Here is a 21,241-nt window from a genome sequence, read left to right as displayed (position 1 = left end):
GGGGGGGGTTCCATCTCGCTGCAGGGCAACCTGCTAGTGACAAATAAAAGCTGTTTCATTCATTCTGTTTCATTCACCCTATCACTGAAAACATCTGGAACATCATGAAGCAGATAAAATATGTGTTTAGGAGCTTTGAAAATCATGGTAATCAAACAGTTGTATTGGCAGTTAAAGTCTGTGCAGGCCTACCTTTTACCTGATCAAGCAGCAAGAAGGTAAAAGGTAGGCCTTAATGAAGAACTAGAACTAGTATAACAATCGGCAAACAGTATCCATCCCTGCAGCTGGCAGAATCGACAAATGTCCCAGTATTTAGGATTTTACATTCCTATGAGCTGGTATCACATTAATCACCAGCAGTGGGGTGGAAGACTAAAATACACTGAATGAATGGTTTTCATGCCAAGGCAGAAATGCACCAACCTGATATTTGGTTTAAATACAATCTTATACTGACTCAAATATCAGTATTGGTCACACCGTGGGCTGATTTATTAGATTCACTGTAATTTTGTTCAGTTATGTTTACAGCATAATGTGTCCTTAGTAGAGGGCTCATTCCTAAATGGAGCATTAACATAGCATGGGGCAAGCAAACAGATTGGGATGAGCAATTTGGAGATTATTTAAGATGGCAAGACCAACACGTTTCTTTATTTATTTGAACTTTCTGTCTTAACTGCAATCTATGGTTGACTGAATTGTCAGCTTATTTCTTCTTGTCTGATTAAGTTCATGGAAACACTTTCTGAAAAGATTTAACTGCATATAAGGTAACATAATGATAAGATAACATAAGGTAATTCACAAAGCTTGCTGTGTGGCAGACCCAAATGCAAAATTCAGGATGCAGGTGGGGAACATAAAAAAGGATTTTAAAAAAATGGATGTTAAAAAAGGTCAAAAGTAATCAAAGAGGTAAGTTCAAACCAGGGAAAACACACATCTATGAAACAGGAACTATGGAATGAGGGAACGTGAACAAGACGAGCACACATCATTAAGAGGGGACATGACAAAAGCCAAGGGGAGACGCAAACAATATATACAAAGAAGAATAAGGCTAGGGGAAAACAGCGGGGAAATGCAGAGGGAAAAATCAAGGATAGCAAACTAAACTCAAAACAAGGTACACAAGACAAGACACTTTCAAAATAAAACAGGAATTAACTTCCACCGAGGAAAAGACAAACAGACAAACATGATACAAGGAAAGACAAACAGAGATACAGAAACACAGGGGATGCAGGAATTCCCAGGAACTTGAGAAATAAAATAAAAGCTGAACCGAAACTTTGAATGGAACTAGATATATAAATATATGTAAATATATACTTTCATGGGGCTTCTCTCTGTGTTATAAGCTGTTGAATTTCATTAAAGCCTGATTCACTTCATTTGTGTCTGTCCAGGTGCTCACAAACTACTGCTAACACATAAATGAGTGGAACGAGACCCCGTCTTATCCAGTTACTACCACAAGGACACTCGGTTTCACATTATTTTCAGTGTTGGCTGTAAAATTGAACCTGTCTTTGTTTCACTTCTCTATTTTCTTTTTACTGTAACTTTACCGCCTCCTTACTTATCTAAGTGTGTTGCTCCAACAGCTTCTTCATTTCTCAATAATTCTAAATGTCATGCTGCCCACAGAAACCCGGCTGTGGCGCCTGACTTGTTTATTTGATCAAACTCAGCATGTCAGTCTTGGACTTCTTGATGCCCAGAGCAGTCTGATCTGGCAACCAGTCACACCAGTAGATGGAAACTCACATTACTATCATTTTTATTTGCAAATGTTCTTATATTTTTCTTCTCCACACCAAACACTATGACTTGACTAGAGAATAGTGTGAACTTTCAGTTTTTGAAAAAATCCAGCCACTGGACATTTTTAACAGACAACAGGACCCAAGGTTAAAAAAACAGCTCCAAGAAATCATGTTCAGTTAATTTGTGATGGTAAAATCAATATATGCAATATGTGCAACATTCTTCAGCAGATCTTGACTAAACTAATATTAGCTCCAAAAAAAAAGAAAAAGAAAACTGTTACGGTGCAGTTTCAACATTCAAGATTAATGTCTTCTTCCTCCTAGCGTTTTTCCCGCTCGGTTGCAGGGTCCGCTTTTCTGCAAAGTCGTCTCCACTTGGGTCGGTCAAGGGCGTCGGTCAGATCGGCTTCGATCTTCTTCACGTCGTCCTTGATTCGGTCCATCCATCTCCGCTTTGGTCTGCCTCTAGGTCGACGTCCTACATTCAAGATTAATGTAAAATCTGTAAAATTTACCTCGAGATCAATGTGCTACTGTTCATAGAGCTAACAATTTTTTCTCACTTCAAATCTAAAACAATCAAAATGTTAATATTTTGAAACTTGAGTATTCAAAATAAACAAATATATTAAAAAAAATGTGCATACATGTTTCATTAATAGTTGTTTCTATATCTGGATTTTTGTGAAATTAACTGCTCCCAGTTTGTTTATCTTAAGCAGGCTGAACCATATGGGAAGGTTAAGGTTAGGGTAAAATATCACACTCAGAAACTCGTGTGTTAAACTCATATTACACACTTTGTGTTACAGGGTTAAACAACTTATGTATAATCCTTACCAGTGGGTGGGGACAGTAGATACCTTGAAGCAAGACTTCCCCCCCTGGCAGTAATGTAGAGAATCACAGTGAATGACTTGAGCCTTAGGAGAGCCGGCGCTGTCTTGTGTTAGAGCTGGCTCTGGTGTTTGCAAAATGGGAAAGAAAGCTAACTATTAGTCTCTGTCTCTTATCCAGAATTAGCTGGAAATGTTAGCTAGAAGTACATGCCTTGCAAAGGAACTTAATACATCAGAGTAAGAATGAAGTGTAATAAACATTTTGTCTGCACATTAAGTATGGCAATGTTTTTTTTTCTGATGTGTTATTGCAAGAAATGTGCAGCAAGCTACAGTTTAGAATTAAGAAGTGCTTCTAAATGGTCCAACTCATCAAAATCAGCACTTTCTAAACTGTAGAAGAGTTACACTGAAACTCTATGTAGACCCGTCTCTTTAGACTGCACAGAAAACTAATTAAAACATGTTACATCACTACAGCTTCCTCTTCACATTGGAGACGGTCCGAGTGTCAAGAGAACTGAACTTCAGGTAAGAATGACCTGCAGTCTATCTGGATCAGATATAAACCAAGTTTAGGTGGAGTTTATTTTTGTTATGCTGACTTTTTCGTACTGCGTACTAGCTAGCATGACAGAGTTTCTATACAGCTGGGTGGGTGCTATGATGTTGATATTGAACTTTATTTTATTTATAAGGTTAGTTATTAGTTTCCAACCGTCCCCTAAAAAACGGAATTGTCTCGTATTCTGAGAAAATATTACACGTTTCGTATTGAGGTGAAAAGGAACACAGTTTGTCCTGTACTTCAGCTACAATGAAAAAGACACAAAGCTGGATTTATTCTGTCTTTGCTGCACAGCTGCCTCTTCTCCTCTCATTCCCTCTCCCTCTCTCTCCTGTTTCTACTTCAATCATGAAACTGATCAATGATCAGCTGATCGAGCTTTCTCTCTTGTTTGTTTGTCGCCCACTTTGCGCCAGAAAGAGGAAACCAGCGAGATGTCGCGCTTAAACAACAGCAGCACGTTTAAGCTTGATCAGCTGTTGTTAGAATTTATTTAATATTAATTTCTAGTATCAGCTGATGTTTGCTGGAGCCACAGCTGTAAAGCTGCTGGTCATGATGTCGGTTTGGATATCTGGTGAGAGGGAAACATGAAGATGAAACCAGGAGATGTCCTTACTGAATCATCAGAGCTGAACAGGTGATGGAGAAACAGGTTTACTTTTAGGTGACATGAATGAGTTGAAGGGAAGTTATGAACTGTTTCTGAGAGACAAATAACACCAGGATCCTTTTTTTATAGTAGCTGACAGCTGGTAACTGTGCAGGGGCGGGTCTAGCAAAGTTTTGCCAGGGGGGCAGGTAGGGCATTAACAGGGAAAGGTGGGGCACAAAGAAATACTTTTCTTCTTATTCTCATTTAAAAGATGGCATTATTACATACAAGACAGTGTACATCACTGTCACAACAGCGTTTGTTTTCATTCAAAGGCTTTATGATTTTTCCTATAATGGTGGGCCGGTCTCTAGTCAAAATGCCCGGGCATGATTTTTTGTCCCAGTCCAGCCCTGTATGCAGCTCATCTGCAGTCTGGTGTTACCTACATCTTCCTATTCAGAAGGCAGAATTTCTGAGTTCTGAGTACAATCGAAAGCACCACGACTGCAGTTTTTGTGTTGGATGTAAAAGGCGCACATGACGCTGTGACGTAGGCTAGAATCATGGCAGCAGTCAATGACGGTCCAGGCGTGGGATTTCTCGTGGAAATGTGCACATTATTCTTTTCCTTTCTATTGGTAGGTGGCACAGTGCACTTGTGGCAAGTAAGCAAGCTAGAAGACTGGCAATCTTGCTGGGTATCCAGTTATGGAAGCAACACATTAACAAGAGAATTCTGAGTAAAACCAAAGTTACTTTCCCTAGTAACTAGTTACTTTGAAAGTAACAGAGTAACTTGAAGTAACTGAGTTACTTTTGATAGAAGTAACTAGTAATGTAACTAAGTTACTAATTTAAAGTAACTTACCCAACACTGGTCATAAGCAAGTCTCAGTTTCAACTGTGAAGATAGGACTTTGAGCTGCAGGTATCAGAGGATGCGTTGCAGCAAAAAAGCCATTGCTAAGACATCAGAATAAGACAAAAAGGCTTGCCTGGGCCATGACACGCTGCCGATGGACTAATGAAGACTGGAAGAAGCTATTATTCAATTCAATTCAATTCAATTTTATTTATATAGCGCCAAATCACAACATAAGTCCCTCAAGGCGCTTCATAGATACAGAGAAAAACCCAACAATCATATGACCCCCTATGAGCAAGCACTTTGGCAACAGTGGGAAGGAAAAACTCCCTTTTAACAGGAAGAAACCTCCGGCAGAACCAGGCTCAGGGAGGGGCGGCCATCTGCTGCGACCGGTTGGGGTGAGAGAAGGAAGACAGGATAAAAGACATGCTGTGGAAGAGAGACAGAGGTTAATAACAGATATGATTCAATGCAGAGAGGTCTTTAATACATAGTGAGTGAGAAAGGTGACTGGAAAGGAAAAACTCAATGCATCATGGGAATCCCCCGGCAGCCTACACTATTGTGGACTGATGAATAAAAATTTGAAATCTTCGGTTCATCACGCAGGATCTTTGTATGCTGTTGAGTAGGTGAAAGGATGGTTCCACAGTGTGTGGCATCAACTATCAAATATGGAGGAGGAAGTGTAATTGTCTGGGTTTTTTGGGTGGTACAGAGTGAGAGGTACCCTGAACCAAAACTACTAAACAGCATTCTGCAGGAATATCCTCTGGTATGCGTCTAGTTGGTCAGGGGTTCATCCTACAGAAAGATAATGACACAAAACATAAGTGCAAGCCAGGCCAGAACTACCTCAGGAAAAAATACAAAGATTGATAAGCTTGAAAACATGGAGTGTTCAGCACAGTCTCCAGACTTAAACCCCATCGAGCTGGTTTGGGATGAAAGGACAGAAGAGTGAAAACAAAGTAACCTACAAGTTCCACACATTTATGGGAACTTCTGCAACAGATATGGGCGATCGTGGCTCAAGAGTTGGGAGTTCGCCTTGTAATCGGAAGGTTGCCGGTTCGAGCCCCGGCTTGGACAGTCTTGGTCGTTGTGTCCTTGGGCAAGACACTTCACCCGTTGCCTACTGGTGGTGGTCAGAGGGCCCGGTGGCGCCAGTGTCCGGCAGCCTCGCCTCTGTCAGTGCGCCCCAGGGTGGCTGTGGCTACATTGTAGCTTGCCATCACCAGTGTGTGAATGTGTGTGTGAATGGGTGGATGACAGGTTGTGTAAAGCGCTTTGGGGTCCTTAGGGACTAGAAAAGCGCTATACAAATACAGGCCATTTACCATTTTTCTGAAGAACATTTGATTTCTATTGTAGAAAGAATGTGACCAGTGTTTTCAGCGGTTATATCTGCCAACTGTGGCTACATTGATGACACAAAAGTTTAGAATACATCTTTCTCTATAAATTGATTACATGATTTCCTTTTTAACTCCAGCATAATGTAGTTGTTTCTGGCCTGGATGTAGTTTCCACTTCACAATAGTCCTCCTTTTGTGCAATGAAAATAAAAGTAATGTCCATATCCACCGTGTAGACTGCGCCACCATTTTCCTCCTCCAGCACACAAACTAAAATGTGTCTGACCTGTACTATATAAAGCTGTGTGTAGCACCCTCAAGGATTGATGTAGGCATGATGTAGAGTTATAAAACAGGGTTTGTTCTGGTCTTGACAACCTGTGAGAACTGCTCACAGACAAAAACAATAAAATAAAAACATCACATCAAAATGCACTCTTGTACTTAGTGTCAATCAATCAAAAGTCCTTCATCACAGAAAATAAAACATTTAAAATACACAAACCTCATAAGCTGGCATCCAAGAGGGGCTAAATAGTCCTTTATGGCCTTATTATCTTATTCTCCATCTTCTTTCTCATTTATTTCTTCTCTTTCTCTAACTTTAAACATTACTTTCTCCATGTGTGGAGCTAACCGCAAGCTGCAGCATGCAGACACCATGTGCCTTAGCAAAAGAGTGCAACTGCAACCAACTGTACCCTACACAGTTCACCACCAGAGGGTGAAAAAGAACAAAATCCAGACATAGAGCTTAACAAAACATCAAATGCAAAAGGCTTTTTCACACTGTGTGCAAGTGGAACCAATAACCTGGATCAATAGGCAAACAAACTGAAAATTCCAAGGAGTTGGACTACTGGGAACAAGAACCGGTTCTCAATTGCCATTCCAATCCACCATTACGCATGGTAACATAATTAGTGTCTGTTTGTGTATATTTCTTCATATTTTCATAGGAAAATAGGAAGTAGGTACAGCAATTCTTGTTTTAATACTGGAACATACAAACATACATTGATATACAATTTCAACTTTATTTCTCATGTAATGCATTATGCTGGGCTGGTATTGGGCAGGCTGAGGTGTTCATGGGCACTCAAACTGTGACGTGAAAAGATGATAAATAAATGACTGCATGACACAGCTGGGAAGAAGATGCTATGATTTTTTTTATTGGTGAAGCTGGACAAAAGTATACAAAGGAATGGAAAAAAATCATAAAACAAATCAAAACATTTTCACCTCACCATCGTAACATCATACTGGTCTATGTTCACTGACACTCAGTCACATAGGCAGTATAGGAGAATGGAATAGATGAAAAACACATTTTCATTATTTAAAAAGCAATCGATAAGATGATTTGAGATTAGCTTGAAATCGTTAATGATTTCCCTATTTCTACAATAGGGATTAGGCCTTTTCAACACATGATGACCTCAGTGAAAAGTTTGCTTAGCTGGTCTGTGGAGATGACTGGTGACTCTTTCTCCAGTGGGCCTGAAATTAGTGCAAGTCTTTGTGTTAGAACAACATATTATAGTCATCTCACTAAGTTTCTCCCTAAGTCAGGGGTGTCGAACTCCAGGCCTCGAGGGCCGGTGTCCTGCAGGTTTTAGATCTCACCCTGGGTCAACACACCTAATCAAATGATTAGTTCATTACCAGGCTCTGGAGAACTTCAGACATGTTGATGGAGGTAATTTAGCCATTTAAAACAGCTGTGTTGGATCAAGGACACATCTAAAACCTACAGGACTCCGGCCCTCAAGGCCAGGAGTTCGACACCTGTGCCCTAAGTTTTCTATTTAGCCACTAAGGGGCCACAGAAACAAGCTGTGATTTCTGGTCCTCGGGCTGCTACATGCTTCACTATGCTTGCAGGCTAGTAGCTGAATTAGCTTGTCTGCTGTGTGTTTTGGGAAGCCAGCATACTTTGGATTTATAGGAATCTTTCAAGGCTGCAAAACGATGCAGAAATACTACGCAGAGCTGAAAGATCCAAATTTGGTAATAATACTCTATGACCTCATCAGGACAAGAAACAGCTGGTTAGAGCAGGTTCATCATGTCACAGTAGTCTGTCAACATAAATGATCAAACCCACAACTATCAGTATAATTAGCTGTTGTTAAATCCTGGTTGGTGATCAGATGTGCACGCCATCATTTGATATAACACCAGTAAACAAAGAGAGTCTAAAATGTAGCCTTGAAATTTGATCTGAACAGTGAGTGAAATTATCCCAGGATGTTCTCCACATGCGAAGGTTGTAAAAGTGGTTAGAGTGTGGCATTTACCTTCTTCTAATTGTCGTCTTCCTCTGAAGTTGGGATGAGGGAGGCAGGTGCTGAAGGCACTGCTGGCTTGCGGAGGAAAGGATATGTGAGTTTTTCCCTCACACAGTGCTGGTAGGTGTGGTCACAGTCAAATCCAACTGGACAGCAGTGGTAGCCATCCAGACAACATTTGCCCTGCAAGACACAGTTTTAGTCTCTCAAAAGAATAATTATTATAGCTGCAAACTTGCTTCATCTCAGTGGAAAACAAAAGGAATTTTATTACACAAGAGTGTTTAGGCTAACTCACAGGAGAGTAGGGACAACAGGTCCAGCCTCCTTGTGGGTGTCTGCAGCAAGTAGTGCCATCAGGACAGTAGGTGTAACTGTCACAGTGGACCACTGAACTCTTTATTTGATCTGGGACGTGGCTCTCTTTAAGCTCCTGGAGTGGAGTTCCAGGCAGTTCAGGGGTGTTTGGTTGCTCCGCAGCCTCCTTCTTCACCATGGGTATGGTCAGCCACGGCTGGTCTAATTTCTGACATTTCATGGTAACCAGGTCACAGCGATATCCTGAAGGGCAGCAGTGGAGCAGGTCGGCGCAGCACATGGCCTGCAAAGTAAGTAAGACCAGTAGAGCTTTAACAACCAACAATCAAGTTACTGAACTGACATAAAGTTTCTGACTTACATTTGGATATGGGCAGCAGGCAAAGCCAATTTTAGCCTTGCAGCAGGTGGTGGTGTTTGGACAAGTACTCCCATCATGACACATGATAGAGCATGAAGCAAATCCCCACAGAAACACACCGAATGACAAACACAGACTGATCCTCAACATCTGGAAGACAGAATCAACATGACTTTGCAGATTTTTTTCTTTCTGAACTTAAAAGGTCAGACTTTGTAACTTTAATGTGACACACTAAAGTCCAATGTTACCTTGAAGAAATTCAGTGAAGAAATTCAGCAGCTTCCTTTGATGCCTTTCACACTTTCCCCTCTGCTGTATCACACAGAGCTCTATATAGTACAGGTCAGACACTCCCACTGAGTAAGAATGAAAGATTAACTTCACGTAACACCCCTCTATCTCGTAACTCTCATATTAAGACAGACAGGTTTTGAAAATTTCTGGAACTGCAGAAGTTCAAATCCACTACTTAACTGCTGTAATTACTCAGCTTAATATACAGTCACCACACGTCCTCCTATGACATGATTGTATATGCACAATAACGAAGGAGTGGGTCTGTAAGCCTCACCTATCCATCAACGTGCAACAGAGCTGGCAAAAGTACAGACGCTCTTCAATTTGTAGGAGTACAGATTGAAGTACTGTTTGAACTAATTTACTGAAAGAAATGCAAAAAAGTATATACTTGGAAATTTACTTAATGAATAAAGGGAAAAACTAATAATAATAATAATCACACGTTTTATTTAAAGACTTTCTAAACACTCAAGGACACCTCACACACAATTAAAATTGCTTGTAAAACATAAAAACATAAAGTAGCTTTTCTGCAAATCTTTTGGTGCTAACTGAGCTCTCACTTACCATTTTAATTTAATAATAAAATAATATTAAAACACGGGAATACAAGCTTTATTTCAACTCGCATTGTAATTGTAATGATATACTCAGCTTGAACATTTGCGACGAAGAGCACAAGCAAGGAAAACAACAGCTGTATTTGTTGTTGCCTACAGTGTAGATGGGTGACTTTGCATCCACACTTAAACAGAAAAATTGATATACTCCGGGGTTAAAGTGAAGTGAGGGGACATTAAGCTTGGTTCTAGTGGTGCAGTGTGAGGAAATAATCAGAATAATTTCTGTTGTGAGCTCGAGTTGATTTTGTGTTCAGGCTGCAATCAGCTGGCCTGTGCTGCTGCCTTTTGAGGATCCACACAACTGAATTCAGCAAGACATTAGCTAATGTTACACAAGCTGACATGGCTGATTTATAAAGATAGAATTCAGTGAATGAATCTAAGCATCATCAGCTCAAATGTAAATTGATGTCTTTTTTTTCCTTTCTTTTTTAAACCAAAACACCACAGCTTCTCTGTGCGGGTTCAATTTTGTGCTTTACTGTAAATTTGACCACATTTATTATACAGTGCTCAGCATTTGTCAGAAAACTTTTAGTTCCCTTTCAGAATCAACATTTTCTATGAGATACTACAAAATACTCCCACAAATGTGGGCCATTGACTGCAAACAAGATTTGTGAATTTGCACAAACAAAAAAGTGATTTTCCTAACAAATTCATTAAAGCCCATGTCGCAAAAATCAGTAAACCCCAATTATTGTAGGTGACTCAAAAATTTAAGATGGAAGTGCAACCATCTTACAGAGACGTCCAGGCCGTCCACGGAAGTTAACATCTCGACAGGAGCGTCTTCTGATGAGAAGGGTCGAAGAAATTCGCCATGCAAGTTCACTGCTAAAGCAGTAGAAAGTCAAACTGGAGTGACTGTTTCCTGTGACACCATACAGCACACACTGCAGAGGAATGGCATGCATGGGTATCGCCAAGGAAGGAAGCCTCTCCTAAATCCCATGCACAAAAAAGCACGCCTATATTTGCTAGGGCCCATGCTGAAAAAGATCAAGATTACTGGGACTCTATACTCTGAAGTATTGAGACAAAGATCACTGTTTTTGGAACTAATGGTTTCAAAAGTGTATGGCGTCGTAAAGGAGAGGATTTCAAAGACAAATGCATGGTGCCTACAGTGAAACATGGTGGTGGCAGTGTCCTTATGTGAGGCTGCATGAGTGCTGCTGGTGTTGGGAAGTTGCATTTCATTCATGGTGTCATGAACTCAACAATGTACTGCTCAATACTGAAGGAGAAGATGCTGCCATCACTCCGTGCACTTGGTCGTCGTGCACTTTTCCAACACGACAATGATCCAAAACACACATCTACAGCTACTGTTGCATTTCTGAGGAAGAACAGGTTGAAGGTGACTGAATGGCTAAGTATGTCTCCTGATCTGAACCCAATCGAACACCTGTGGGGAATTCTGAAGCGACGAGTTGAGCGTCACTCTCCATCCAGCATCCAGGCTCTAAAAGAGGTTGAAGAATGGAAAAGATAGATGTTGCAATATGTCACAAACTTGTTCATTCCATGCCTAGAAGACTTGGTGCTGTCCTTGAAAATCACGGTGATCATACAAAATACTAGATGTAGTAGTTTTTGTTGCAGGGTGTATTCATTTTTGCTTCAACCAAGTTGAGTAAAACTGAAAATTTTGTGATCTAAGTTATATTATTAACCTTAATTTCATATTATGGAGTTAAAATGGAGTTGAACAAGTGTTCAATAAAACCTAGCGTTGTGAAAATTTGGGAAATTGTTCTTTTGTTCTTTGAGCTACTGATTAACGTGCTTTTTAAAGGGGGTGTACTCATTTATGCTGAGCACTAGTTAGGTTTAAATTTCCTATTTACCACAGTTGCTGAGCAGTAATTATGTTTGTTTATAACCTCTTCTTCCCCTCCTGTCCGGCCTTTCTCACATCGTTCTCTATCTCTGAAGTTATTAACTTTTTTTCCCTCCCTCAAATGTGGAACCTGTACCTTTAGCTAGCAGACACACTTTTGTGACAAAGTGCACACAAACAGTTTGTGTGTTTCCAGATATTTGTTGAGCCTTTAGAAATGCTGGATTTTATAAAATACTGCTCCCCTTATGCTCGCTTCTCTTCTGTAGTGCTTGCTAGATGCAATTTGCAAACATCTGGTCCAAAAAGTGTTGTTTTGGATCATTTTGGCCTGCTTTAAGGGCTGAATGTAGTACTTTAAATAACATATAAATCATAAATTTCGGCCTATTTTGTGCCATTGTGTGTAATAAGCACCAGTGGTGGATGCACCAACAGGACTGTCTTTGTTATTTTCCCTCCATTTATGTTCAAGTCGGTTTAATATCTGAAAGATTTCCAGTGGTGGGAAATAGTCACTCAGTTCCCATGTGTTAAATCTACACTAAGAAGCCTGTTTTGGAAATGCATGTGGTCTTTTTAGACTTTGCCAACACCTTCGGGTCAGTTCCACACGAGATCTTGTGGATGGCCTTGAACTATTTCAGCATACCAAACCACATCACAGGACTGGTCAAGACCTACTTTTACAGTAGTTTACAGTTTTGTGTGACAGCTGAGAAGACCACCACAGCCTGGCAGCACCTGGGAATTGGAGTCATGGCAGGCTCCACAATTTCCCCTCATGCATGCATCTCGGTGGGTAGTGGGAGGTGAGAGACTGAAGTGTGGCCTTCGTCTTCCGCCCATTAGAGCCTACATGGATGACATGACCATCATTACAACAACAAAACCATGTAGGCGATTGCTACAGAAGCTCCAAGAAAAAAATCGAATGAGCAAGAATGGAGTTTAAGCCAAGTAAATCTCACAGCATCTCCATCATAAAAGGAAAACTGACAGCCGAGCAATTCTATATCAGTGGAGAACCAATTCCAACAGTCTTAGAGAAGCCCTAAAGGAGCCTGGGGCGGTGGTATAATGCAGACCTCAATGATACGTGGCAACTAGAACAACTAAAGCAGAACTTGGCTAATGACCTCAAGCGGATTAACAACACTGCACTCCCAGGGAAACTGAAGCTCTGGTGCTTCCAGTTTGGGTTATTACCCAGACTACTGTGGCAGTTGACAATGTACGAGGTCTCCCTCAATGATGCCAGTCGACTAGAGAGGCTAGTGAGCTCCTACGTTAAAAAGTGGCTCGGACTTCCCAAATGCCTCAGCAGCGTTGCACTCTATAGCGATGGGATACTGTCATTGCCTATCCCTTGTCTAGTAGAGGAGTTTAAATGTGCAAAAGTGAGGCTTGAGATGTCACTCACGGACTCCCGGGACCCCATAGTGAGAGGCACTGCTCCCACCCGAGCAATTGGGAGGAAGTGGTGGGTCACGTCCGCAGGACAGAGGAGGATTTGTTTGGTGGCAACAGGCATCTGTAACCGAACGTCAAAAAATGATGGTGAAGGAGGTGTGTTGACAGGAGGAAACAGCCAGACATGCCAGAGCGCTGGCCAAGCAGGGTTGCTGGATGAATTGGGAGAGTGTTGAAAAGAGGAAACTCTCATGGAGTGAAATCTGGAGATGGAGTCTAATAGACTAAGTTTCATCAACCGAGTGACATACGATGTGCTACCTTCCCCAATAAATCTGCAGCTGTGGCTTAGAAAGGACCCAGCCTTCCCCCTGTGTACAGCCACACTCAAGCACATCTTGGTTGGCTGTAGGATGCTCAACCTTTCACGAACCAAGAGGAGCGTCAGTTTTCATCAGCATTTGTCCGGGAGGGAGACAAGCCGAGGACAAGCCCCTCAACCCCGGACCTGGGCCCGCTGAAGGTTGCCAGGGATTGGCAGATGCAAGTGGACTTGGATCAGAGGCTAATTTTTCCCTCAGAGATCATAACAACTACTCTGCGACCAGACCTCGTCCTTTGATCTAACTCCCAAAAACTTGCATACGTCATTGAGCTGACAATACCATGGGAGGAAGCATTTGAGCGTAAGAAGCTGCGGTATGCCAACTTGGCAGCTGAGGCAGAGAACAGAGGCTGGAAGATCAAGGTGCGCCCAGTGAAAGTGGGGTGCAGGGGCTTTGTTGCCAGTACAACAGCAAAACTACTTAGAGAGATTGGGATCAGAGGACAGGCACAACGGCAGGCTATAAGAGAATTAGCTAACACTGCTGAGAGGACCAGTCACTGGCTATGGCTAAAAAGGGCTGACATCACTTGGGCAGCTAAGGCAGTCAGCTAACCGCGAGACACACGCCCAGGATTGATCAACCCATGGTGGGCCTGCTTCAACAAGGGGTGTCAAAAGGTTAAAACATAACATTAGAAATTTTACTGGTTGACTGATACAGCTCAGGACCTCCTGGGGACTGTGCAGTTAACCTCATTGTAGTGAACCCAAAAGGAGGAATGAAAGAAAAGAAAAATGTTCTGCTCTTCTTCCCTCTGCTCTTCTTCCCTTTTCTGGGAGGCAGTGGGAAGGTAGAGCGTACAGCCCGATTTGGCGGGGAGGTGTGGGAAGCCAGATTGGGCGCCCCTTTCCAGCTCTCCTCTCTGCTCTCTCCTGTCTTATCCCTTTTGTCTTACTTCTCTCTATCATCTTTTCTATCCCTTTGAAGAAGTGAGGCTCCATAAATCTTAAAGAGTTAAGTATTATTTCTCACTTGCAGTGAATAGACAGAAGAAAATAAACTGTAGAAAACTAAACACAAGAAAGAAGAGAAATAACAATTTAACATAAACCAGCGGCACACCTGATCAACCCTGGCAGGGCCTCCTTGGATCAGGGTGTCTAGTGATACTGACCGAAACACCCAATGAATCCAAGTAGCACTACTGACGATGTGTCCCAAATCTTAATATGATAATCTAGATCAGATCTCTAATCCCTAAACCTAACCAAGGAAGAAAAAATGGCAGATTAGCTTGGGTAAAAGACCGCTAGTTGAGGCACACAATGATGTGTAAGATTTTCTGCATTTAAAGCAATACATTATCAGGGATTGTAACATCTAGTCCTTTTACTGAATCAAACAAGATCGCTGAATTGTGGACTTCAGTCCTGTGTTCAGAACTGCATCTTGGTGTCCAATAATGTATAAAAAGGACAGAAAGATATGTACTGGTAGTTGCTGGTTAGAAGGATTGTTGTCTAACTTTTGTGGCACTAGCAAGAGATGGTGCCTTGCAAAGAAAATATTCTGCATTTTAGCAATTGATTTGACTTTCAATTAATATACAAGATCGCTTTATCCAAGAAAACCACTTTGTGGGCTGTAACTTGAAATGGGAAGTTATAACGAATATAACACAGTGTATTTCTTCTTTTTCTCACTGCTTCTCTTTTTGTTCTTGGCTTCAGGAAAGAGCACGTCTCTGAAAACCATTTCACAATAAAGGATTTTCTATAATCAGCTGCAACAGCAACCAGCAGTCACGTCAAGTAGTGCTTATCTACGAATATCAATTGGAACATGTCAAAATGAAAGGGATCTGTTCTTTCACCTCAAACAGCTTTCTGTCATATTTACATCTTTCCTTTAAATTACTACCATACGTAGTTGGTTATCATCTCTGGAAGCAGGCTTAACTCCCCTTTACTATATCCATCCATCCATCCGTCCATCCATTGACTTCCACTTATCCTTTTCAGGGTCGCGGGGGTGCTGGAGCCTATCCCAGCTGTCATAGGGTGAGAGGCGGGGTACAGCCTGGACAGGTCCCCAGTCTGTCGCAGGGCTAACAGATAGAGACACAGACAACCATTTGCACTCACACATTCACACCTATGGGCAATTTGGATTATCCAATTAACCTATCCCCACAAGCTGCATGTCTTTGGATGGTGGGAGGAAGCCGGAGTACCCAGAAGGAACCCACGCAAACACGGGGAGAACATGCAAACTCTACACAGAAAGACCCCGGCCTGATAGTGGAATTGAACTCAGGACCGTCTTGCTGTGCGGAAACAGTGCTAACCACCGTGCCACCCTCTCCCCTTTATTATATTTCCACTGAAATCTGTTGTATCTCTGGATTTGATTTCATATCCATGTCCTGACATGTAGAGATGTGGTTTTCAATAAATAAATGGACCAATGGGTCAATTGCTTAAAGTGATCATAAATTTGGTCATACTGGTGAAGCCTATAAGACATTTTCTCTCTATTTGACATTTATTTATTGTAGTTTTGACTAAAGTGTTTTTTCACCGCTAGTTTAAGCATTTAGTTCATTTCTGGTTGACTATAATAACCCTCGTCCGTGATGACAGCAAAAAACATGATAACTGGTGCTTCTGTCAGTTCTCCTTTCATGGGGCGTCTCTCTGTGTTATGAGCTGTTGCATTTCATTAAAGCCGTTTTACATTATTTTAAGTGTTGACTGTAAAATGGGACCTGTCTTTGATTCACTTCCGTATTTTCTTTTTACCGTAACTTTACCTCCTCCTTCCTTATCTAAGTGTGTTGCTCTAACAGCTTCTTCATTTCTCAATAATTCAAATGTGGTGCTGCCCGCAGAAACCCGGCTGTGGTGCCTGACTTGTATACTTGATCAAATTCAGCATGTCTATTACTTGATCTGGTCAGCCCTCAGTTATATTTGTATTGGTGACACATAAAGGAGTAAAGAAAGAATAAAACAAAACAAAAAATCTTTCATCTTACAGTCTTGGACTTCTTTATGCCTAGAGCAGTCTGATCTGGCAACCAGTCACACCAATAGATGAAAACTCACATTCCTATCATTTTTTTTTTTTATGTGTATTCATCCTCATATCTATTAATTTATCCACTGACTGTCTTCTTGTGATCTGATTCTGTCTCAGATGTCGCACTATGTGCAATATTCTTCAGCAAATCTTGACTAAACTAATATTAGCTCCAAAAACAAAAAAAAACAAAAAAAATATTTATGTGCACTTTTTTTTTTATTAATAATTGTTTCTAGATCTGGATTTTTTGTGCAATTAACTGCTCCCAGTTTGTTTATCTTAAGCAGGCTGAACCATATGAGAAGGTTAAGGTTAGGGTAAAATATCACACTCAAAAACTCGTGCGTTAAACTCATATTACACACTTTGTGTTACAGGGTTAAACAATTTATGCACAATCCTTACCAGTGGGTGGGGACAGTAGACTCTGTCTCTTATCCAAAATTAGCTGGAAATGTTAGCTAGAAGTACATGCCTTGCAAAGGAACTTAATACAGTGGGGCAAAAAAGTATTTAGTCAGCCACCGATTGTGCAAGTTCCCCCACTTAAAATGATGACAGAGGTCAGTAATTTGCACCAGAGGTACACTTCAACTGTGAGAGACAGAATGTGAAAAAAAAATCCATGAATCCACATGGTAGGATTTGTAAAGAATTTATTCGTAAATCAGGGTGGAAAATAAGTATTTGGTCACCTCAAACAAGGAAAATCTCTGGCTCTCACAGACCTGTAACGTCTTCTGTAAGAAGCTTTTCTGTCCCCCACTCGTTACCTGTATGAATGGCACCTGTTTGAACTCATCATCTGTATAAAAGACACCTGTCCACAGCCTCAAACAGTCAGACTCCAAACTCCGCCATGGCCAAGACCAAAGAGCTTTCGAAGGACACCAGGAAAAGTATTGTAGACCTGCACCAGACTGGGAAGAGTGAATCTACAATAGGCAAGCAGCTTGGTGTGAAAAAATCAACTGTGGGAGCAATCATCAGAAAATGGAAGACATACAAGACCACTGATAATCTCCCTCGATCTGGGGCTCCACGCAAGATCTCATCCCGTGGGGTCAAAATGATCATGAGAACGGTGAGCAAAGATCCCAGAACCACACGGGGGGACCTGGTGAATGACCTGCAGAGAGCTGGGACCAAAGTAACAAAGGTCACCATCAGTAACACACTACAACGGCAGGGAATCAAATCCCGCAGTGCCAGACGTGTTCCGCTGCTGAAGCCAGTGCATGTCCAGGCCCGTCTGAAGTTTGCCAGAGAGCACATGGATGATACAGCAGAGGATTGGGAGAATGTCATGTGGTCAGATGAAACCAAAGTAGAACTTTTTGGTATAAACTCAACTCGTCGTGTTTGGAGGAAGAAGAATACTGAGTTGCATCCCAAGAACACCATACCTACTGTGAAGCATGGGGGTGGAAACATCATGCTATGGGGCTGTTTTTCTGCCAAGGGGACAGGACGACTGATCCGTGTTAAGGACAGAATGAATGGGGCCATGTATCGTGAGATTTTGAGCCAAAACCTCCTTCCATCAGTGAGAACTTTGAAGATGAAACGAGGCTGGGTCTTCCAACATGACAATGATCCAAAACACACCGCCCGGGCAACAAAGGAGTGGCTCCGTAAGAAGCATTTGAAAGTCCTGGAGTGGCCTAGCCAGTCTCCAGACCTCAACCCCATAGAAAATCTGTGGCGGGAGTTGAAAGTCCGTGTTGCTCGGCGACAGCCCCAAAACATCACTGCTCTCGAGAAGATCTGCATGGAGGAATGGGCCAAAATACCAGCTACTGTGTGTGCAAACCTGGTAAAGACCTATAGTAAACGTTTGACCTCTGTTATTGCCAACAAAGGTTATGTTACAAAGTATTGAGTTGTATTTTTGTTATTGACCAAATACTTATTTTCCACCCTGATTTACGAATAAATTCTTTACAAATCCTACCATGTGGATTCATGGATTTTTTTTTCACATTCTGTCTCTCACAGTTGAAGTGTACCTCTGGTGCAAATTACTGACCTCTGTCATCATTTTAGGTGGGGGAACTTGCACAATCGGTGGCTGACTAAATACTTTTTTGCCCCACTTAAACTAGATAAATGATGTAATAACATTTTTCTAGCAGCCATTACACGTATGGTCACATGTTTTTTTTTCTAGAGTGTTATTTGCAAGAAATGTCACAAGCTACAGTTTAGAATTAGTTCTCTGATGTCAACTCATCAAAATCAGCACTTTCTACACTATGCAACAGTTACAGTGAAAATCTGTAGGAACCTGTCTCTTTACACTGCACAGAAAAATCATTAAAACTTGCTACATCACTACAGCTTCCTCTTCACATTGGAGACATCCCTGTTTTTTCCCTCTTTAAAGGAAAAAGAAAAGAAAAAAAGGGGAGAGAGAGAGTCACCAACATTTACATGGAAGCTTGAAATATGCTGACTGGCTTTTTTCAACTTTGTGAGGCACTGATGTAATATTTGGTTCAGATATGAACTCCACACCTACTCAAATATGTATGCTCAGAATGGGTGAGCAGGGGCAGATTTATTCCATTAGTGCTGATGTTGTTCTGCATTTTCCACACTAGGTGTCAGCAGAGAGTTTCAGAAGAGTGAACATAACATGGGAGAAGCAAACAGCAACAGATCTGCAAGAAGCATTTTAGGCTTGCAAGACCAACAAGGATTTTTATTGTTGTTTTGTTTTCTGTCATGATGAAGTTTTCGTCTGCAGAATATTTTTCCTGTCTCTCTCTCTCGGATTATAGCAGTTGTAACACTTACTAAGAAGCTTTTACTGCAACACGTTCAAAAGTTTTAGAACAACACAATTTTGCCAGTTATTTATTGCACTTCAATTCCAATGAATAGCTTGTAATGGTACAAAGGTAAGTGGTGAATTGCCAGAGGTTAAAACAAAGGTAAGGTTACCCAAAGCTGATGCAGAGAAAAGGGCAATTAACAATAGATGAGAGACAGACCATCATAACGCTTAAGAATGTAGGTCTTTCCTACAGAGAAACTGCAAATAAAGTCAAGGTGTCAGTGCGTACAGTTTCCTTCACCATCAAAAAGCACTCAGAAACTGGGACAATCTCTGACAGGAAGAGGTCTGGCAGACCCAAAGCCACAACTGAATCAGAGGAGAAGTTTCTGAGAGTTAACAGCTTGCGTGATAGGCAGCTTCAAGCACAGCTTAATAGTGGTCGTAGTAATCAAGTCTCAGTTTCAACTGTGAAGATAGGACTTTGAGCTGCAATGGACTACTAAAGACTGGAAAAAGCTATTATGGACTGATGAATAAAAAATTGAAATCTTCGGTTCATCACGCAGGATCTTTGTATGCTGTTGAGTAGGTGAAAGGATGGTTCCACAGTGTGTGGCATCAACTATCAAATATGGAGGAGGAAGTGTAATTGTCTGGGTTTTTTGAGAGGTACCCTGAACCAAAACTACTAGAACAGCATTCTGCAGGAATATCCTCTGGTATGCGCTAGTTGGTCAGGGGTTCATCCTACAGAAAGATAATGACACAAAACATAAGTGCAAGCCAGGCCAGAACTACCTCAGGAAAAAATAAAAGATGATAAGCTTGAAAACATGGAGTGTTCAGCATAGTCTCCAGACTTAAACCCCATCGAGCTGGTTTGGGATGAACGGACAGAAAAATGAAAACAAAGTAACCTACAAGTTCCACACATTTATGGGAACTTCTGCAACAGATATGGGAAGAACTTTCTGAAGAACATTTGATTTCTATTGTAGAAAGAATGTGACCAGTGGTTTCAGCGGTTATATCTGCCAACTGTGGCTACATTGATGACACAAAAGTTTAGAATACATCTTTCTCTATAAATTGATTTACTGATTTACTGGGCTTTCATTTCAGGGTGCAGTGAGACATTAAACTGCATAATTTCCAATAAAAACTGGAACAATTGTGGTGTTCTGATCAGATGGAAATTTAAATTAAGAATTTAGCGACTCTGATTCCATTTAGATATCACCTATCGATTTAATTCCTTTTTTATTCTCTTATTAATTCTCAGTGGCTTCTCGTTGGCTTCTCGTTGAGTCACCACCATCACTAAACAATATATCAATAACATTTAATTTTTGCAAGTTAATTGCATGCTTTGTTTGTGCATGTTTATGTATGTGTAGATTTCCCCTCTTTGTTGTAATCAGTGTTGGAGCCATTACTCAAAAAACTTAATGTATTACACATATTGTCAGCTTTAACATCTCTCTGGGTTCTTGCGTAGCTTAACATTAAAATGCTATCTGTGCAGGTGCTTACAAAGAGACGAAGTTGTGTTAGCAGCGTAATGTAGTTGTTTCTGGCCTGGATGTAGTTTCCACTTCACAATAGTCCTCCTTTTGTGCAATAAAAATAAAAGTAACGTCCATATCCACCGTGTAGACTGCGCCACCATTTTCCTCCTCCAGCACACAAACTAAAATCAGCAATTCTTGTTTTAATACTGGAACATGCAAACATACATTGATATACAGAGTTTGAAAATCAATATGTGGTTTGTTCAACTTTATTTCTCATGTAATGCATTATGCTGGGCTGGTATTGGGCAGGCTGAGGTGTTCATGGGCACTCAAACTGTGACGTGAAAAGATGATAAATAAATGAC

At 41.1% G+C, this 21,241-nt stretch overlaps 1 protein-coding gene across 1 annotated transcript; it reads right to left on the bottom strand.

Annotated features, from left to right (window-relative positions):
* Window positions 1-7,163: 7,163 nt before the first annotated feature.
* LOC102289199 (progranulin) lies at window positions 7,164-9,323 on the bottom strand. The gene is made up of 5 exons (XM_042223614.1): window positions 9,234-9,323; window positions 8,983-9,132; window positions 8,602-8,904; window positions 8,313-8,486; window positions 7,164-7,512 (listed from the first exon to the last, which is right to left on the bottom strand). The coding sequence occupies exons 2-4, from the start codon at window positions 9,130-9,132 to the stop codon at window positions 8,319-8,321; spliced, it is 621 nt and encodes a 206-aa protein (XP_042079548.1). The 5' UTR covers window positions 9,234-9,323; the 3' UTR covers window positions 7,164-7,512; window positions 8,313-8,318.
* Between the last annotated feature and the right edge of the window lie 11,918 nt (window positions 9,324-21,241).

The sequence above is a fragment of the Haplochromis burtoni genome, unplaced genomic scaffold, assembly GCF_018398535.1.
Source record: "Haplochromis burtoni strain Fernald_Lab_line unplaced genomic scaffold, NCSU_Asbu1 Contig_116, whole genome shotgun sequence".
In the NCBI taxonomy this organism is placed as follows: Eukaryota; Metazoa; Chordata; class Actinopteri; order Cichliformes; family Cichlidae; genus Haplochromis; species Haplochromis burtoni.
This window is presented reverse-complemented; position numbering and strand designations above follow the sequence as displayed.

Bases quoted from the DNA above. Each gene is read 5' to 3' on its own strand.
- LOC102289199 (XM_042223614.1), bottom strand. From the start codon at position 9,132: ATGTTGAGGATCAGTCTGTGTTTGTCATTCGGTGTGTTTCTGTGGGGA. The intron at 8,905-8,982 runs GTAAGTCAGAAA...CTTACTTTGCAG, and splicing joins CCTGCTGCCCATATCCAAAT to GCCATGTGCTGCGCCGACCT. The intron at 8,487-8,601 runs GTGAGTTAGCCT...TGTGTCTTGCAG, and splicing joins CCTGTTGTCCCTACTCTCCT to GGCAAATGTTGTCTGGATGG.